The 17,773-nt window shown below is 36.0% G+C and overlaps 2 protein-coding genes across 2 annotated transcripts; both read left to right on the forward strand.

Moving 5' to 3' along the window:
• Nucleotides 1–7,440: 7,440 nt before the first annotated feature.
• On the forward strand, nt 7,441–8,172 carry LOC145600541 (uncharacterized). The gene is made up of 2 exons (XM_081656426.1): nt 7,441–7,593; nt 7,693–8,172. Exons 1-2 carry the CDS (start codon nt 7,441–7,443, stop codon nt 8,170–8,172), a joined length of 633 nt encoding a protein of 210 aa, XP_081512552.1.
• Nucleotides 8,173–10,403: 2,231 nt separating this feature from the next.
• On the forward strand, nt 10,404–15,499 carry LOC145601511 (putative glucose-6-phosphate 1-epimerase). The gene is made up of 9 exons (XM_081657541.1): nt 10,404–10,554; nt 10,918–11,061; nt 12,250–12,324; nt 13,305–13,361; nt 13,446–13,603; nt 13,681–13,812; nt 14,033–14,135; nt 14,274–14,373; nt 15,148–15,499. Exons 2-9 carry the CDS (start codon nt 10,987–10,989, stop codon nt 15,363–15,365), a joined length of 918 nt encoding a protein of 305 aa, XP_081513667.1. The 5' UTR covers nt 10,404–10,554; nt 10,918–10,986; the 3' UTR covers nt 15,366–15,499.
• Nucleotides 15,500–17,773: the final 2,274 nt, after the last annotated feature.

Genomic DNA, 17,773 nt, shown 5'->3' on the forward strand with positions numbered 1-17,773 from the left:
GGTGGATGCAACTACTTTTAGATTTCTGATTAGTCTGGCAATAAGAGAAGGACTTGACTTACGTTTGATGGATGTAGTCACTTCTTATTAATATGGACCACTGGATAATGACATTTACATGAAGCTCCTAGAAGGATTCAAGCTGCCAGACGCAGCAAAATCTAGTTCTCGAGAACATTTCTGTATTAAATTGAACAAATCTCTTTATGGATTGAAACAATCTGGGCGTATGTGGTATAACCGTCTAAGTGAGTATTTGTTAAAAGAAGCTTATAAGAATGATACTATCATCCCATGTATTTTTGTAAAGATATTTGGATCTGGATTTGTTATAATTGCGGTGTATGTTGATGATTTGATTATCATTGGAACTCCTGAAGAGATTTCAGTGATTGTCAATTATTTAAAGAAAGAGTTTGAAATGAAAGATCTTGGAATGACAAAATTTTCCTTGGGGTTACAGATTGAACACCTAGAGAATGGAATCCTTTTGCATTAATCAATATACATAGAAAAGGTTCTTAAAAGATTTTCTATGGATACATCACATCCATTGAGCAGCCCTATGGTTGTAAGATCACTTGAAGTAGAGAAAGATCCATTCCGACCTCAGGAAAATGATGAAGAAATTCTTAGTCTTGAAGTACCATATCTTAGTGCAATTGGAGCACTAATGTACCTTGCAAGTCATACACGACCCGACATATCATTTTCAGTTAATTTATTAGCAAGGTTTAGTTCATGTCCAACCCAGAGGCATTAAAATGGGATTAAACATTTACTTCATTATCTTCAAGGTACGAAGGATATGGGTTTATTTTTCCCAAAGTTGTTCAAAGAAAATTTGATTGGTTTTTCAGATGCAGATTATTTATCTGATCCTCATAATGGTCGATCACAAACTGGATATGTGTTCACATATGGTGGTACTGCCATTTCTTAGCGTTTTATGAAACAAACCATTGCAGCTACGTCTTCCAATCATTATGAGATTTTAGCAATTCACGAGGCTAGTCGTGAATGTGTATGGTGAAGGTCGGTTGTTCAACACATAAAAGAAGTTTGTGGTTTATCATTTGGGAAAGAGACACCGACAACTTTATATGAGAATAATGCAACTTGTATTGCTCAACTTAAGGAAGGATACATCAAAGGTGACAGAACAAAGCACATCTTACCCAAAATTTTCTTCACTCATGATCTTCAGAAGAATGGATAAATAAAAGTATTGTAGATTCGTTCAAGTGAGAATTTAGCAGACTTATTCACTAAGGCTCTTCCGACCGTAACATTTAAAAAGTTAGTTTATCGTATTGGATTGCGTTGTCTCAAAGATCATCAGTGATATAATAATGAGGGGGAATAATTGCGTGTTGCACTCTTTTTCCCTTATCCATGGTTTTTTCCCACAGGGTTTTTCCTGGAATGGTTTTTAATGAGGTAGCATATATGCACATTAAACCTATTTTAGATAATGCTCATCCAAGGGGGAGTGTTATAAAATTATATTCTATGTGGATGTTCATTATCATTTGTAACTCCCTAGTATTATGCCACCCATTGTAACCCCCATATGTAATTATCTCTATTGTAACCCTCACTTCAATGGAATCTAATTTTCCATGAAGGTTACATACTTACATTATGTATATATATATATAGTATGGGCTAATCAAAGGATGAGAACTCAATTGCCTATCCACATCGCTCCCTAATATTCTCCCTTTCACCTTATATATAATAAAAAGTGACTTCTTCACTGTATATTACCGCGTTTTAAAGCAATTCACCATATACTATAAAAAAACTTTCAAATTCAAAATATACCATTCACAAAAATATCACCAAATGTCCTTTTTGATAACTCCATTAGTCATCAAGAGTTAAATGTAACATGTGATAGCCTCTAATTAATTGGCTCTTATTTAAACTATTTAATTAATTAGTTGGTTAAAATACATTTACAAAAATAATTAAAAAAATATAAAACCACCACCAACTGCCATCCATCTCTCTGCCCCCACAACCGCCACCTAGCCTAGCCTCCCGCCGCCCACTCCAAGCCTTGAACCACCACCGCACCGGCGCTACCCCTCACCAAGCCTTACGCTGGTGCTCGCATCCTTCCATTAAACCACCATACACAACCCAAATTATCCCTCCTCCCTGCCCAAAACGCCTCCCGCAGCAGCCCTTCCACCTAAGCCGAAACCCACCATGCCGAAACCCAACGTTGGCCACCCAGATTCCCCTTCCTCACGTTGCTATCGCCCGATTTAGCTACAAACAACCAACACAAAACCCAAAATCAAAACCCTAAATTTTGATTTTGGGGTTTTAGGGTTTTGAGGTGGTGGTTCAGAAAGGGGAAAAGGGTGGAGTTGGAAGAGGAAGGGTGCTTTAGGTTCGTTGGCACGGGGAATGGGTTTGTGCGTCGGTGTTAGTTGGGGATTGTAGACACCTAACAATGTCTCCCCAAAACCAAACCCGATGATGAACACCTTTCACCGCCGTTATTGGTCGGGTTGAGTATTTAATCTTTGGAGTGCTTAAATCCATGTTTCATCCCAATAAATTTCATAAAACAACCCAATTCCTAACCCATTTCACCAAACCATAGCTTATTTTCCTCATTTCGTGCATTTAAACCCAAAATAATTCATTTCGTGTCCATTAAAATCATTCATTTCGTGTCCTTTTTATAAAAACGTTTAGACCAGTTTATTTTGGTCCATAATCTGGGTCCAATGATTAAATATTTGGATGGGGCTTTAAAAGAGATTTCCAACGATATATTATAAGCCCAAATCCAAGTTATAACGAATAAGTTATGGCTAAAAATACTAAACTGAGTCCAAACCGAACCTAAGCCCACCTTACCTACGACCCAATGACCATGTGGAGGGTCCAAAGGATTTAATCCCACTCCTAATCCAATTAGGATTAATTGGAAGCTTCTATAAGTTTCTAAAATATCTTAATTATCCTTTTTGAAAAGATAAGATTAAAGAGTTTGAAATTGAATAAAACTTTTCTTTTTGAAAGTCCTAATTCTATTCGAATTGAAAGACGTTCAAAGATTGACAGATATTATTTTTTTGCCTCACTGTTTTTACCTAATTCTTAGATGGTTGGATAGATATTGAAATTATCTTTCCAATGATATATTATAATATTAATTCCGAGCTATAACGAAAAAGATATGAAAGAAATACGAAACTCTAACCAAAACTGACACCGTCTCACTATTTCGGCCATATCTTTTATTCTAAAAAATATGTTAATCTTATTCTAATTAGGTTAAAAAGTAGACTTCAAGAGCTTTCCAACGATATCTTATTCATCTTATTCCAATTTCTGGATCAAAAGATATGATAAAAACAAAAACCGCAAAAACTGCTGTCTCTCGCAAGAGTTTTATCCGATTCGAATTCTTATCTTTTCTTGATTCGACCCCTCTTTTTCCCCTATAAATAGAGGTCATATTATCCCATTTTCAATCATCAACAAGCTTGATCACAAAATCATTCTCTCTTCCTCTCTTTTACACCAAAAATCATTATCTCTATCTCTTTCTCTCTTTCTCTCTCTCTCTCTCATATTCTAAGCCTTAAATCTATATTCTTAAACATCATTCTTCCCCTAAGCACTCCAAGGAGTCCATACAATACCCGAAGTTCTATACTTAAACCAAGGCGTGAAAGGTATAATTAACTGAGGGTTTGGACTAAATCAACTCTACTTTTTATTTAATTAAATCTATTTGATTTATAATTTTATTGAAGTTACTAACAATTTATTCATGATGTAGCAATTCAAGGAAACGCGGAAAGTGAGTAATTAATCACTTTATTACTCTTATTATTATTCTTATTGCTAGTATCATGATTAGGATTATTATTTGATTTAACTAACGCTATTGTTGTTAAATTGCTTCCAATATTAATGTTTATTCTTATATTTATTTATGATCACCGTATTGCATGTTAAAGGGAATATGTAATTGAATATAACGCTTAATAAGATAATTTGGACGACCAGTTTAGGTTCCTTTAATCTTGTTATTTAATCAAGTGATCACTAATATTTTAGAATTACGTGTTGCATTGATATTCAACCGATTTAGCATAATAATAGTTTGGAGCGAATTGAATCTTTGTTTGTATGCCTTTGAGATCGCATGAATTACTTTTCACAATAAGAATCGAGTAGAGGCCAATACGGGCGAATGTGACTCCATGACTCACTTCGTACCATCATCCCCGATCCTCCTTTTCGTGGTTCCGAACCATATGGAGTTAGTAATCTCATGGATTATGAATGGGGTGTAACCTTCACGGGTCAATCGTTGTTGCCTATCGTTGTCCCTTTTCGTGGTTGCCTTATAATGATCCGTGAACGGTTTACAAGTTCCTTAAAAACTTGTTGGCGGCTCCCTACTTTCCTTGTCCCTAATCGTGTCCCTAATCGTATATGTCAATTCCCGCTTCCTATGAGTGCCAAACATATTCACACCATGCTTTAACGTAGGCGCACTTCGAGCGACGCCTACATAGAGCGAGAGTTTTTTAAGGCAGGGAGAGGGTTTTAAGGTCGTGGGATAGTAGTGGTGACTGGCTGGACTCCGCACCGGCTGGTCGGATTCCTTATTAGCTGGCTGGTCGAATTCCACGTCTGCAGGCGGTATCAAGACAGGGTGGTGGCTGGCTGGGTGGACGTGGGTGACTGTTTTTTTTATTTTTTATAATTCAATTAAAAAATTAAAAGGGAACTAATTATATGTTGCCATGTGGCCTTATTAGCCCTAATTACTAATAGTGTTAACGTTCGTTTGTCATTAATGGTATGTTGTGACATTTTCATAAAACTAAATGGTATATCGTGAATTTGAAAGTTTTTAATGGTATATGGTGAATTAAGTTAAAACTCAATGGTATATGGTGAAAAAACTGTTATAAAAAAATGGAATTTTTAATTACTCAAACTCAGTATAACATGCTATTGGGGAATTTGGCATGTATCATCATTCTCTTAGTATGACTTTGTGCCACATGAGTAATGAGAATGCCTAGGAAAGTTTCAAACTTGCAATAATTCTCATTCTAAAAAAATGTATTACTTATCAGTAACTGGTAGTACAGTGAAAACGGTTTGACAGTTCGGTTTCGGTTCGGTTTGAAATCGGTTCGGTTTGAATTTAGGTCGGTTTGGAATTGGTTCAACTGTCTTACGGGTCAGTTTTAGTTCGGTTTAAATAATTATCGGTTCGATTCGGTTTTGGTTTATTCTTGAGCAGTTTTAATTCGTTCGGGTAGTAAACAATTCGAATAGTAAACAGTTCGGTGCAAACGAGCTGCGGTTTGTTGACGGTTCGGTGTGAACGGTTTTTATCACGGTTCAAACATTTTCGGGTTGGAAACAGCTCGATTCATTTTTGGTTCAGTTTTATTTTAGTTCGGTTCGTTAACGGGTTCGATTCTTATTCGGTTTAACATTATTCGGATCGGTTCTATTTCGGGTTTACTAAATTACGGTTCAGGTCGGTTTTTGATTTTAAAAAATCGGTTATTTATCGAGTCTTTTGGATTCGGGAAATTAAATAGTTTTGGTTTGAAATTTGATTGTACTTGCTAACTTTTTGTTGGTTAACAAGGATTATATCAAGCCGAGACTTCATCACATGTGTGCGTAATAATTATGTTTCAAAAAAAAAAAAAAACAAAAAACACATGTGTGCACAATTAGATTTCATTTAAAATTCCTTTTTACTTGGTTTTAATACTTTTTTTTATAGTAGCAGTTTGTAAACGATTCAATTTATAATCGGTATAGATTGTTCGGTTTATTAGCAGTTCGGTTTACAATTAGTTCGGTTTATAAACGATTCGGTGCAAACGTGTTGCAGTTTGTTAATGATTTGGTGTAAGTGGTTTTTACGCCAGTTCAAATGGTTTCGGGTTAGATACGGTTCGGTTCTTTTTCGGTTCGGTTTTCTTTCAATTCGGTTTAGATATGGTTTGGTTCGTTAACATCGGACTCCTAGGCAAAAGTTTTTAAGGGGAAAGATTAAAGGAAGGGGCAAGTGATTAGGAGAATTAAAAAGGGAGGGAAAAGTTGTGGTCCCTTAGGCAAGTGGGTGCATGTGCCCCTTTTCTTTTTTTTTTCTCTCTCCTCTCTCTTTCCTTTCCCCATCTTTTCCCCACTTTTTCAGTCAGGAATTTGGAGGCTAATTCTTTTAGCCTCCATATTTCATTTTGGCTCCAAAATTTTTCATGAAAAGTTGAAAATAAAACACAACATTCAAATCAAAAGCTCCTTATAAAAGGAGCAACCTGTTTCATTAACACCCCATAATCATAATCGTTTGCAAAAGGGATTGGGGGGGGGGGGGGGGAGGGAATTCGAATAGTATCCAGAAATTACAGACCAAATTCTTAAGTTTGAAAATTACAAAATCAACATCAACATCTAAAATTAGCCCTAATTCCTAATTGCTGAGTTAGTAGTAGAAGCATTAGAGAATTTGTAAAGAATTAGGCTCCATTGAAAGCTCTCAAAAAAAGGCAAGCCACCTCCACTTCATCACCTACCATCAAATCTGCATAAAAAAAAGAGAAAGGGATTCATGGCAGAAATCGAGGATAAATTTTTTAACATCAACCAACTGCTCATGGAGCACATGACAAAGATGGAAGAGAATTCCATGCACACAGAGTCAGGGTCATGGACAGATTCTCAGCATTCAAGTGAACAAGAACACAGTGAAGGCACTCATACAGGGGACTCAGAAACAGAGGAAGAGCAGGACATTCATGCAGCAAACAATGGGAGGGACAGCAGAGAGCTAAGCATCCAACAGAAAAGGCAGATTGTTGATGACATTCTGCTAAATATGGAAGGTGACACACTCCCAAGAGGAATGCTCACCTCTTTGGCAAAGAAAAATCATGTGCACAGGTCTACAACAAGTAGGTGGCTAAAAGAAATCAAGAAACACATGCAACTGGGAGAAGCAGTAGATGTAAGAAACAAGAAATTGGGCAAAATAGGAAAAAGCCAACTGAGTACTCAGATGAGTGGCTAATGTATGTGCCACTGTACAAGAGAACAACAAACAGAAGCTATGGTGCAGCTCTGAATGTGAGTCATGTGCTTATTCACAGATTAAAAAAAAAAGGCAGACTTAGGGTAGTATCAGCAACCAATCACCCTGCATTAACAGACAACCACAAAATTGCAAGGCTCAAGTGGGTTCTACAGCACATAGACCCAGTTCCAAGTGAGGGAGACCCTTCATTCATGGATATGCAACACTACATCCATATTTATGAGAAGTGGTTCTACTTGAACCCAGAAACAAGGACATTTTATCTCACACCAAATGAGGAGGTTCCATACAGAGCACGGTAATCAAAAAGGTTTAAACTCAAGGCTATGTTCATGGGAATGGTTGGTAAACCACTATATGCAGAAGATGGGACTCTGCTTCACTCAGGCAAGTATGGGTTGTTCCCATTTGTCAAGCATGAAAGGGCCAAGAAGAAAAGCAAAAACAGAGAGGCAGGCACAATGGAAACCAAGGCCATTCAGAGTGTCAACAAAGATGCAATTAGGGACATGATTTTGGATAAAATTATCCCAACAATACATGCAGAATGGCCAGCTTAGTTGTCCAAAAACATAATCATACAGTGGGACAATGCTAGGCCACATCAAGTTCCAAAAGATGAAGAGTTTTTGGCTGCCACTCAAGCAAATGGGTTCAATATTCAGTTTGTGTTCCAACCAGCCCAATCCCCAGACCTTAATGTGTTGGACCTAAGTTTATTCAAGGCTATACAGTCCATACAATACCAGTCATTCCCAACTAATTTAGATGAGCTAATTGAGAAGGTGGCTGAGGCATTTGACATGTTTGATCCAACACTTAACAGGTACACTTGGATCACACTACAATCTTGCATGATTAAGGTGTTGGAGAAACAAGGTGGCAACAACTTCAATCCACCACACATGGGAAAGGCAAGACAACACAAGGAGGGGACTTTGGAAGACATATTGAAGGTAGATAGGGCCCTAATTGCAGAGACAGTGGAATACCTAAACACTCTGTTTGTGCCAACTACAGGGGCTCAACCACAACATGAAGATATGGAAGTAGATGCAGATTGATGACATGAGAAGTAAGTAGGTGTTGAAGACAGAAATGGGGACTACACACAACTTTTTGTAAGTAACTAACAACATTTTGGAAAGGAACACACAAGTCAGAACAGATTGAAGATCAGAGACTGCCACACATAACCATTTACACTAAAACTAGGTTTTTTGTTTGTTTTGTAATGGTTAGGTGTCTTATGTTAAATTCAGTAGGTAGGCAGTCATGACAAGGTAGTGCACACATATTTGTGCTTTTGTAAAAGCTATAATTTTTTGCTAATATGAAATGGATATTTGAACATGAAATCAAACTTTGCATTTGGGTCAGGGTCAATGTGCACTAGATTCCATCAGATGGGATTTCATTAACCATATTAGCAACCATAAGAAGGCACCTCAATAACATCTTTTTTAACAAAAAAAATGTTGGAGCATCCTTCTTAATGGGCTCAAGTCATAAGAGTCCCTTCATCATTTGGAATTACATACAAATATGATGCAAAATAAGTGGGGGGGGGGGGGGGGACTCAATGCATCAGTTTCACAATCATCTAGAGGGACTCTCTAGCATTTGCACACACTGCCACCAACATATCCACAAAGCACAGCAACCCAATCATAGCCCTTTTCCAAATCAGTCAAGGTCATTACAAAAAGAGCACAACACTTCCAAAATTCATCATCAACCATCCAACAAAAATCAACAACCAGGCATACAGAAACCATCAACCATGGCAGCTCAAAGGGACTACAACCATGCATAAGTCATTTAAAACAAAGACCCATCATAATTAAATCATCCAACATCAAAAACAAGGTTCCAACACTATGATAATCAGGCCAAAGGGACTACAACAAGGCTGAACTCATTTAAAACAGACAACAAGCATAATCAAATCATCCAACATCCCAAACAAATTAACCAAAACTATCATAATCAAGAAAAAGGGACAGCATCATTCAACAACAAACAACACAAACAACATGAACCACCATAAACTAGATCAACCATCATAAACTAGAACCATAACCACAACTGCATAAACATCAAAATAAGGGACTCATATTTAAACAAAAATCAAGCATTTAGGGTTTAGAAATAGTTACGCTGCAAGATCAAAGATCTGGGGGGAAGTCATGAGGGTACTTGTCCCTCAAATAAGCCAAATAGCAGGGATCCTAGTCATTGTAGTCCTCCTTCCAGATAGATCTGCTCCTCTTAACACCACGGGGTGACCCACCGCTGCTAGAAGCCTTCTCAGGGCTCTCCTTCTTCCCCGATTCAGCTTTTTTAGGGCTTTCCTTCACCCCATCTGCACCGTCAACCACTTCTCCGGCATTGTCAGGCAGATCAACAACCACCGTGATAGGAAAGTGGACAGGCTCCACCAGATCTGACTCCCCAGCCTCCTTCTCATCGTCGCTGGAGATGTACTCCACCAATTTCGCCCTAATTTTCCCTCTTTTGTACCTTGAAAAGGACGCAGAGCAACGACGAACAGGTTTCATGAAACCTGTTCCTCGTTGTGGACGGTATCGAGTCACAGTGTTGTACTCTGTCTCAAGAATATCAAGGGACTCCTTTGATCTTTTTTTGGAACTCATTTTCACAGGGAAGAAGAAGGAAGACAAAGAATAGAGAGGTAGAAAATGAAATTAGGGTTTGATACAAGAGAAGGAAGAGAGAGATCACAGGACGAAGAAGAAAGAGAAAGGAGGAAAGTGGAGTAGATCTAGGGTTTATGGTGTGAAACTGGAGAAATCTCCAGAAGAAGGAACGAGAAGGCTCCATTATCGAGGAGAATTGAATGAAGAACATTCAATTCTGGTAGTTGAGAGGTTGGATGATTTTTTGAAGAAATCTGTTGGGGTTGGGTTTTTTTTTTTGTGAGAATGATTAGATTAAGTTAGCATTAGTGATTTAGATTAGAGTTAAATAACCATAGATTAGGGGAAATCAGATTAGGTTTAAAAAAAAGTAAGGGTAAAATTGTCATTTTACCATTAAAAACATACCATATAAGGAAAGAAAAAAATTTGTTACAAGTAATGTGTAACGGCCAAATATACTAATTGTTACGAGTAAAAAGTAACGGAGCGAGTATTTATTAAAACACGAAAGAAAGGAGTAGAGAAGAATGTTTTTATGGTTGTGTGTTATTGCGTAGAAAATACACACAAACACAGTCCTTTTCATTTATTTTAGAATATTAAGATTAGGCATATGTCTTAGTTCCTTTTGTCTCCCTTTTTACACCTTCTACTTCTCATGTATTAGCTGGCTTTGTATATATGACATAAACTAGATAAATTTTGTAAATTTGATGATCTAATAGTTGGTGGGAACCTCTTCAAACTTCAAACTACAAACCGCTAACATACAAACCCGTAAACGTAAGCCTTTTCAATTTAAATTGGTACTTCTATTTTTATACATTTTTTTAAATCTTATTTTGAAATTATAAAAATATATTGTGTTACTAATAAAAGAAAAGAAAATTGAATAGTTAAACCAAACGTTTACTCACTTCCATCTACCAACTGAGGTTTGTATTTCTTTATTTATACAACTTCACATACCATTTTATGCTCTATTACCTTCTTTATTACTGTCTGATTCTCCTTTCATTTATATGTAAGTTTTTTTTTTTTAAAAGAATTTGTTAGAATACTTATATTTATTTTTTTCTGGGTATTTTTTTTTTAAAAAAAAATTTAGATTTTGAATGATTAATTTTTGTGAATGTTGAATTGCAGCTGGAGTGGAAAAAAGGGAAATCGAACCCATTTGTTGGGAATTTGAAGGGAAGATTTAAGTTAAAGCAGATGCCTGTTAATCTGATTGATAATGATGGATTTCCCAGAGTTGTTTTGACTGAACCCATGGGATCATCTGCTGAGGTTTGATCTCTATTTCTTTCTACTTATAATTTCATTTCTTGTTTTTCTCTGTTAAATTCATGTTTTTATTTATTTGATTTTCTTGGGTTTTGTTTATACAAGTAGAATTAATAGGTTTTTATTAATTTTGCAAAAGCTGTAAATTTTTGTGTTTATATTTCTGTTTTTTTATGTTAAGAAATGGGTGCAAGGGTTTCTAATTGATTGCAAAGCCAAGCAGAAGTAAGAATTATTTGAGTAAACAGTAAAATCACTATTTTTGAAGTTTTCTGATCAAATGGAATTTTCCGTCAAAAATTTAGGTAGTGAACAACTTGTATGTATCTGTGACAGTTCTAATTTAGGGGAAGGATGAAGGGAATATTTTTTTTTTTAAAAAAAATATTTTTTAATCTGTGTGATATTTGATTCGGGTGATGAATGAATAACTTTGTTTCAATTATGTTATCTTAATTATGGTGAATGTCCCTTTTCTTCTTGTCAAAAAAAAAAAAGGGTGAATATGATTGATATTGGAGCTGCTTTGGAAGATGAAGGATTAAAGGAATGTCATACATAATCAGAAGTTAGTTTTGTTTCCAATTAAGTTGACCAGGCTCTTCATGCTATTGACGACTTCACCCCTGCGTCTAATGACCCTTAACTTATAACCGAGTCTATATCAGTCATGAAGCAGCCCTATCTGTGTTTATTGATATTAACCTAACTTCTAACTGAGTCTCACAACTCAGCTGGACGGAGCATGAAGAAAGGTTGGATTCTTACATTCATTTCGTAAAAGAGGTCTAGTATCAATCTATCAAAAGGACTATAAATTCTGTTTAAGGAGAAGGGCATGCATAATAATGTGAATAATATTGTTGCAATTCAGTTCATAATTCTGTTAGATTGAAGACTAACTTCTGATCAATTATTTTCCAAAAAAAAAAAAAAAATTATCTGCCAAAAATTGCATTCTTAGTTCGAGAATTTTAATTTCCTTTGGTTTTTAATTGACTGCTTGGTAATCAAGCAATTGTTTCTTGTAATTTCTTGTATCATAATCTAAGTGGCTACAGGACATAGCTGTATAGTATGGAGAAAACTTTGTTTTTTGGTGTAGCATAAAACAAAAATTATACAGTAAGCTAATTTCATATGGTCATGGACATCATGTCATTGAGGAAGTAATTTACATATGTGTTGCAGGTGCTACTTTATGGTGGGCAGGTTGTTTCTTGGAAAAATGAACGAAGAGAAGAATTGCTTTTCATGAGCAGCAAGGTAAGGGAGGAAATTATGTATTCATATTAATTTAGATGCTAAAACATTTGGGAGTATAATTCCGGATATTTACAAATTAAGTTGTAAAGGATACATGGTTTAAGATAATGAGTTTATTGCTTACGTCTTAGTTGTTGTATCTTAAAGTATGCTTTGAGTATTTGATCTTAGATTTGTAAGTGTTGTATTGCTTTCTTTTAAAAACAAAAAAAAAACAAAAAAATTGGTAGCCTGGTAGAATTTTCCTTCTGGCTATATTTGAGAGAATAGAACGAGTGGACAAAGAATAGGATGGGATCTATTCTAGGCTTAAAATATGCAAAGGTAACCAAACATCTTTTTCCCTTTCTGTTGCCCTTTAATGGATGAATGAGGATATAAGTATCACTTTCATCTTTTAATCAGGATCACAATTTTTTTATGGTCTTCTTAATCACCATTTATTGGCTTGAAGATTCCATTCTTTGTCACTATCATCTTAGTGCTACAAACAATGCCCAAATTCCCTATAATTACCAAAGGGTAATTTAGTCAACAGGTTTATTGCTAATATTTTAATTCACGGCTGGTTTAAAAACGCCTTATCTGGTGAATCAGCTGAATGCCATTTGCATTGGAGAAGATACCATAAACGGTGCTTATGAGAAAGATATAATGCATTTTGCGTGAATCTAATTGAACTATGTAGAATTGGCAGGATGCAAACTCATCACTAGTTCTTGAAAATCTCCTTGCTATCCCATCTTCAATAGCATCTTAAACCTGTTAACTTTTGGTATTTGGGATTTGCTTATATTTTTTATTATTGAATTTTGGATTAAATTCCTTTTAACTTTACAAAAGTTTCAAAACCCTTTAGATTAGTTCTAGATATCCAACTTTTACCTAATTAAGCATGGCCTTGCCTAGCCTAAGCTAGCAAACTATTATTTCTCTGAATCACTCTTTGATGGATGACTACAAGGAATGATGCTTGACAGGCAATCTGGAAGCCACCGAAAGCTGTTCGAGGAGGGATTCCTATTTGCTTTCCACAGGTTAGCTTGAGACCAAGGAATCATAATATCACTGCTTTCATATGTTTTGAAAATCTGCATTCTTATCAGCTTTACTTGTTTTAGTTTGGAAATTTTGGCTCACTTGAGCGACATGGATTGGCAAGGAACAGGATGTGGTCACTGGATAGCTCTCCTGCACCTTTGTCTCCTGCAACTAACAATTCAACTGTGGATCTTATATTAAAGTCCACTGACGATGATTTGAAGACATGGTCTCAGAGGTCTGCTTTTATTGTAGTTTCATCATTTCAGATATAAGACCCCGCATGTATAATAATCATTTATTGTTTTCATTCAGCTTTGAGTTGAGGCTTCGAGTTTCTATTAGCTCTGGAAAGCTCACTTTGATTCCTCGTGTGAGAAATACGGATAACAAAAGCTTCTCATTTATGTTCGCCCTGCGTAATTACTTGTCTGTGTCAGATATAAGGTTTGCTATAGATACCCTTTAATTGTGTTTTATCTCAAAACTATCTCACTCTTCTTGGCAAAACTCATTCCTAGACATTTATAAATTGTGTGTTGTGATGGAACTAATGCTTTTGTAACTTCTGTCAACTTCTGTTGCTGCTTTGGTGGTTTTCTAGCTTTACAGGCAGTGTGATTACCTTAATAATTCGGCTGATTACATGATTCATTATAATTTGCAGTGAAGTGCGCATTGAAGGCTTGGAGACTCTAGATTACCTTGATAATTTGATGAATAAAGAGAGGTACACAGAGCAGGCAGATGCAATCACTTTCGATGGTGAGGTACTTTATTAATCACTTTTGTCACAAAAGTTTTGTCTACCAATTTGAGGTTATCCTGTATAATAGGCATTTGAGCATTTTAGTAGGATTATAGGAGTGTTACTGTAATTTCAATCTGTAATGGCTGCTCTATTGTAGGTTGATCGTGTATATCTGAGAACACCATTTAAGATTGCTATTATAGATCATGAGAAGAAGCGCACCTTTGTGTTGCGTAAAGATGGCATGCCTGATGCAGGTAATGTATATGTTTCAAAATTGCAGTTTTCAGGAACTCTACAAAAATTTTCCTTATTCATATCTTTGTTTTATTATTATTATTATTTTTTTTTTTTTGAAAGAAGCCCTGAAGAACACTTATTTTTATTGATTAAAGCCATATGGCATCTACAAATGACAATTAATGATAAAAACAAAAACTTTAACAAAATCAAACAAAAATTAACCAGGGATGGACTAAGAATTGAATTAAATATTTTGCAAAAGACAGCTCATTGTATGTTATTTAACAAAAAAATTATTATATAAACTAAGGGGCTAAGGCCTAAGGATTGGGTCTTAGGGCAAGGAAATACTTGGAATTCAAGTAAAGTAAAACTGAACAGTTCCAGATTTTGAAGTTTGAGGTTAAGCACCAATGCAATTGTTTGTTGCATTACATAATTTAAGATATAAATAACAAATAACTAGCATGGGGAAAGGAAGTTTGCTCTTATTTCCATTGATTATTAATGCCATTCCATTTGGGTTACTCTCAATTTTTGTTGATCATAACTTGGTACTCCGTATTTGTGCTAAATTGAACAGCTGAACCCCTTCTTTCTTTCTATTTGCGCTTATTTTTTGTTTTTTTTTCCAGCTGTGTTTAGTGAGCTCAAAATAACAAAATCTGCTAGTAGATGACAGTGCACAGCCTGTGATCTCTGCATGTTTTAAGATTCAGAATCTATTACGTATCATTTTTAAAATATACTGTCTAGGCATTTACAGAATCCTTAATCTTATTGTACAGCTGTTTGGAATCCCTGGGACAAGAAAGCAAAGGCTATTCCCGACTTAGGAGATGAGGACTACAAATCCATGCTCTGTGTAGATTCAGCTGCGGTTGAATCAAACATAGTCTTAAAACCATCAGAAGAGTGGAAGGGATATCAAGAACTCTCAACTGTATCTTCAAGTTACTGCAGTGGCCAGCTCGACCCCCGTAGAGTGCTTTATGGATTTACTTGACTTCATCCTCGGATATAATAGCTCTTAATATATTATGATTTCTGCTCTGTTTTCCTGATAGAAGACCATGCAGATATATTTTGTTAACAGTATTATATTTTGGCAGAACATATGAGGACATTTTTCTGTGGACTGTATGTATTACTATGAACCTATAAAATGCTACTATGACCTTGAACTGACTGATGCTAGGCTTGATCTGTTGATTTTTTCTGGTGGAAAGAGTCAAGCTATCAGGTGAAAAAGCGTGGCTTGAATAACCATGACTGAAGCAGAAGATGGTTACATGTTTTTTATAGCCCAGCGAATTTTCTAACAGTGTTTTGTGTATAAAATTCCCTCAACTTCAGTTAAAAGTTTAATCTATCCTCTGTTAGTTGATGTTCATGTCCTTCGGAGAACGCAAACGCATCTGCAAAGAAGCTATTTGAACTTAAAGATGGAATCTGAACAAGACCATTTTGTTGTGGTGATTGCTAAACTTCATGTTTCTTGTTACCTCTTACAGCAAGTCAAGAGATTGTGAAAGAGAGATTTAATGAGGGTTTTTTTTTTCCTCCTACTAGAAAGTGAATAACCCTAAATTCAAAGGGTTTTAACAAGTTGTAAACACCAAAATATGTCTGCAAAACAATGTCTATTGATGAGACGTACAACACTGCCTAATTTGGACTAAGTTAACTAATGTACAAAGATTGCATAAATAAAATTTTTCTCTAAGCCAAGCCATTTTCTTCAATCTTACAAGCAATTCAGAACGTTTACCTACTGTAGACACCTAAATGTGTCTCACCAAAACCAAACCTAGTGATGAATACTTTTCACGTCATTTGATTGTCGAACAAGTGAAAGTGTGAAAAGTCTAGTGATGCGGTTGTTTTTATCAAAACGCCTTTTTGTTTTAAAAAATCTACTCTATTTTATGAAATTAGTCAGTCCAATTTTAGTTTGGTCCATGATAAGGGTCTAATAATAGAGTAGTTGGGTTGGGCTCGAAAAGAGCTTTCCAACGATATAAAATAAGCTCAATTCTGATGAATAATGAGTAAGTTATGGCCAAAATACTAAATTGGGTCCGAAATGAATTTTATATGCGGCCCAATGATCTAGAGGAGGGCCTACTATTAATTATCATTCCTAAAGTTATTAGGATTGACTTTAGTCTTCTAGAATATTCTACAAGGTTCTTTTAAATCTTAATGGAATTAGGATTGATAATTAGATTTTAAAGAGTTTTATTTGGAATAAAATAAATGTTTTATGATAAATCTCATTTTAATTGATAAACGCGGAGTTTACTACTTATTCGTATTAAGAAAAGGATTCCGCGTGCAAAGCGCGTTTTATCTACTAATTAGCACCAAACGACAAGGCTGTCGCCGTGCGTTATGCTTGTCGTTTAGCGCTGGCTCCTGTCGCTGTCGTTCGCGACAGGAGCCAGTTTTATTTCGTATCGAATTCGATCTATTTTCTATCGTTTTCGGACTATTTTTCTATAAATAGGGTCCTTGACCCCCGTTTTCAAGGCATATAGAATCATCAACATATCAATCAATTTTCTCTCTTTCTCTTTATCAAGTATTAGCTTGTTCTTTCTCTCTCTTGCTAACCTTTACAAAAAACACCATACCACACTCATTAGTTCTAGATGAAGGAATTATGTCTTCGATAAGTGCAATTACTAGATATATCAAGGATCACTATTATGGAGATAATAAGTTCATTCTATAGGGTCGTCAATATCTGGTGCTAGATATGATAATTGATCTTTGGGTTAGTTAAATAGCCCAAAGCCTTATAGAATGGATCCTACGAGGTCACACAACAAGGGTATTGGGTTAAACAAGTAAGAGGCCCATTAATGGGCCTCATGAGATTATGACATACCATGTAGAGTGTTGGGCTAGAGTAGTGTGTTTAGGACAAGGGTTTTGGGCTTTTGACATGGGCTCTTATTTAGAGATGTGATCTATAAATAAGATCCATGCCTAGGGTTGCAAGTAAGCGGTAACAATCAACATACAGTAGATTGTGAAAGAAGCAACCAAGTCCCAAAACCCTAAACACTCTCCTCACTCACGGCCCTCCCCTCTCCCTTCACGTCCGTACGTGCGGTGCCCTTCATGGTGGCTTGTGGTGTTCGTCGTGGTGGTTCAGGTTAGCTCGTGTCTCTCTTTTCCGTTGAAGGTTGATTGAAGCGTTCAATCACGACTAACTAGCATTAGTGGAGGTTTAACTTGTGCCCGTGGACCAAGTAGAGGAATCACGCTTGGGGTTCTTTATCTCCCTTGGTTCTTGCTCGATCGCACGTGGAATCACGCTTCAAAGGTACAATTATCTGTTCTTTATGTGTTATGCAAAGATCCTTGGATTAGGTACTGTATGAATATGATTCATGTTTATTACAG

The sequence above is a fragment of the Chenopodium album genome, chromosome 21, assembly GCF_948465745.1.
Source record: "Chenopodium album chromosome 21, dcCheAlbu1.1, whole genome shotgun sequence".
Lineage (NCBI taxonomy): Eukaryota > Viridiplantae > Streptophyta > Magnoliopsida > Caryophyllales > Amaranthaceae > Chenopodium > Chenopodium album.

What these genes read in the sequence shown, in the direction of transcription:
- LOC145600541 (XM_081656426.1), top strand. Translation starts at nt 7,441, where the DNA reads ATGGGAATGGTTGGTAAACCACTATATGCAGAAGATGGGACTCTGCTT. An exon ending in AAACCAAGGCCATTCAGAGT is followed by an intron (nt 7,594 to 7,692) that starts GTCAACAAAGAT and finishes ATAATCATACAG; the next exon opens with TGGGACAATGCTAGGCCACA.
- LOC145601511 (XM_081657541.1), top strand. Translation starts at nt 10,987, where the DNA reads ATGCCTGTTAATCTGATTGATAATGATGGATTTCCCAGAGTTGTTTTG. An exon ending in TGCTTTTCATGAGCAGCAAG is followed by an intron (nt 12,325 to 13,304) that starts GTAAGGGAGGAA and finishes GATGCTTGACAG; the next exon opens with GCAATCTGGAAGCCACCGAA. An exon ending in AGATGGCATGCCTGATGCAG is followed by an intron (nt 14,374 to 15,147) that starts GTAATGTATATG and finishes CTTATTGTACAG; the next exon opens with CTGTTTGGAATCCCTGGGAC.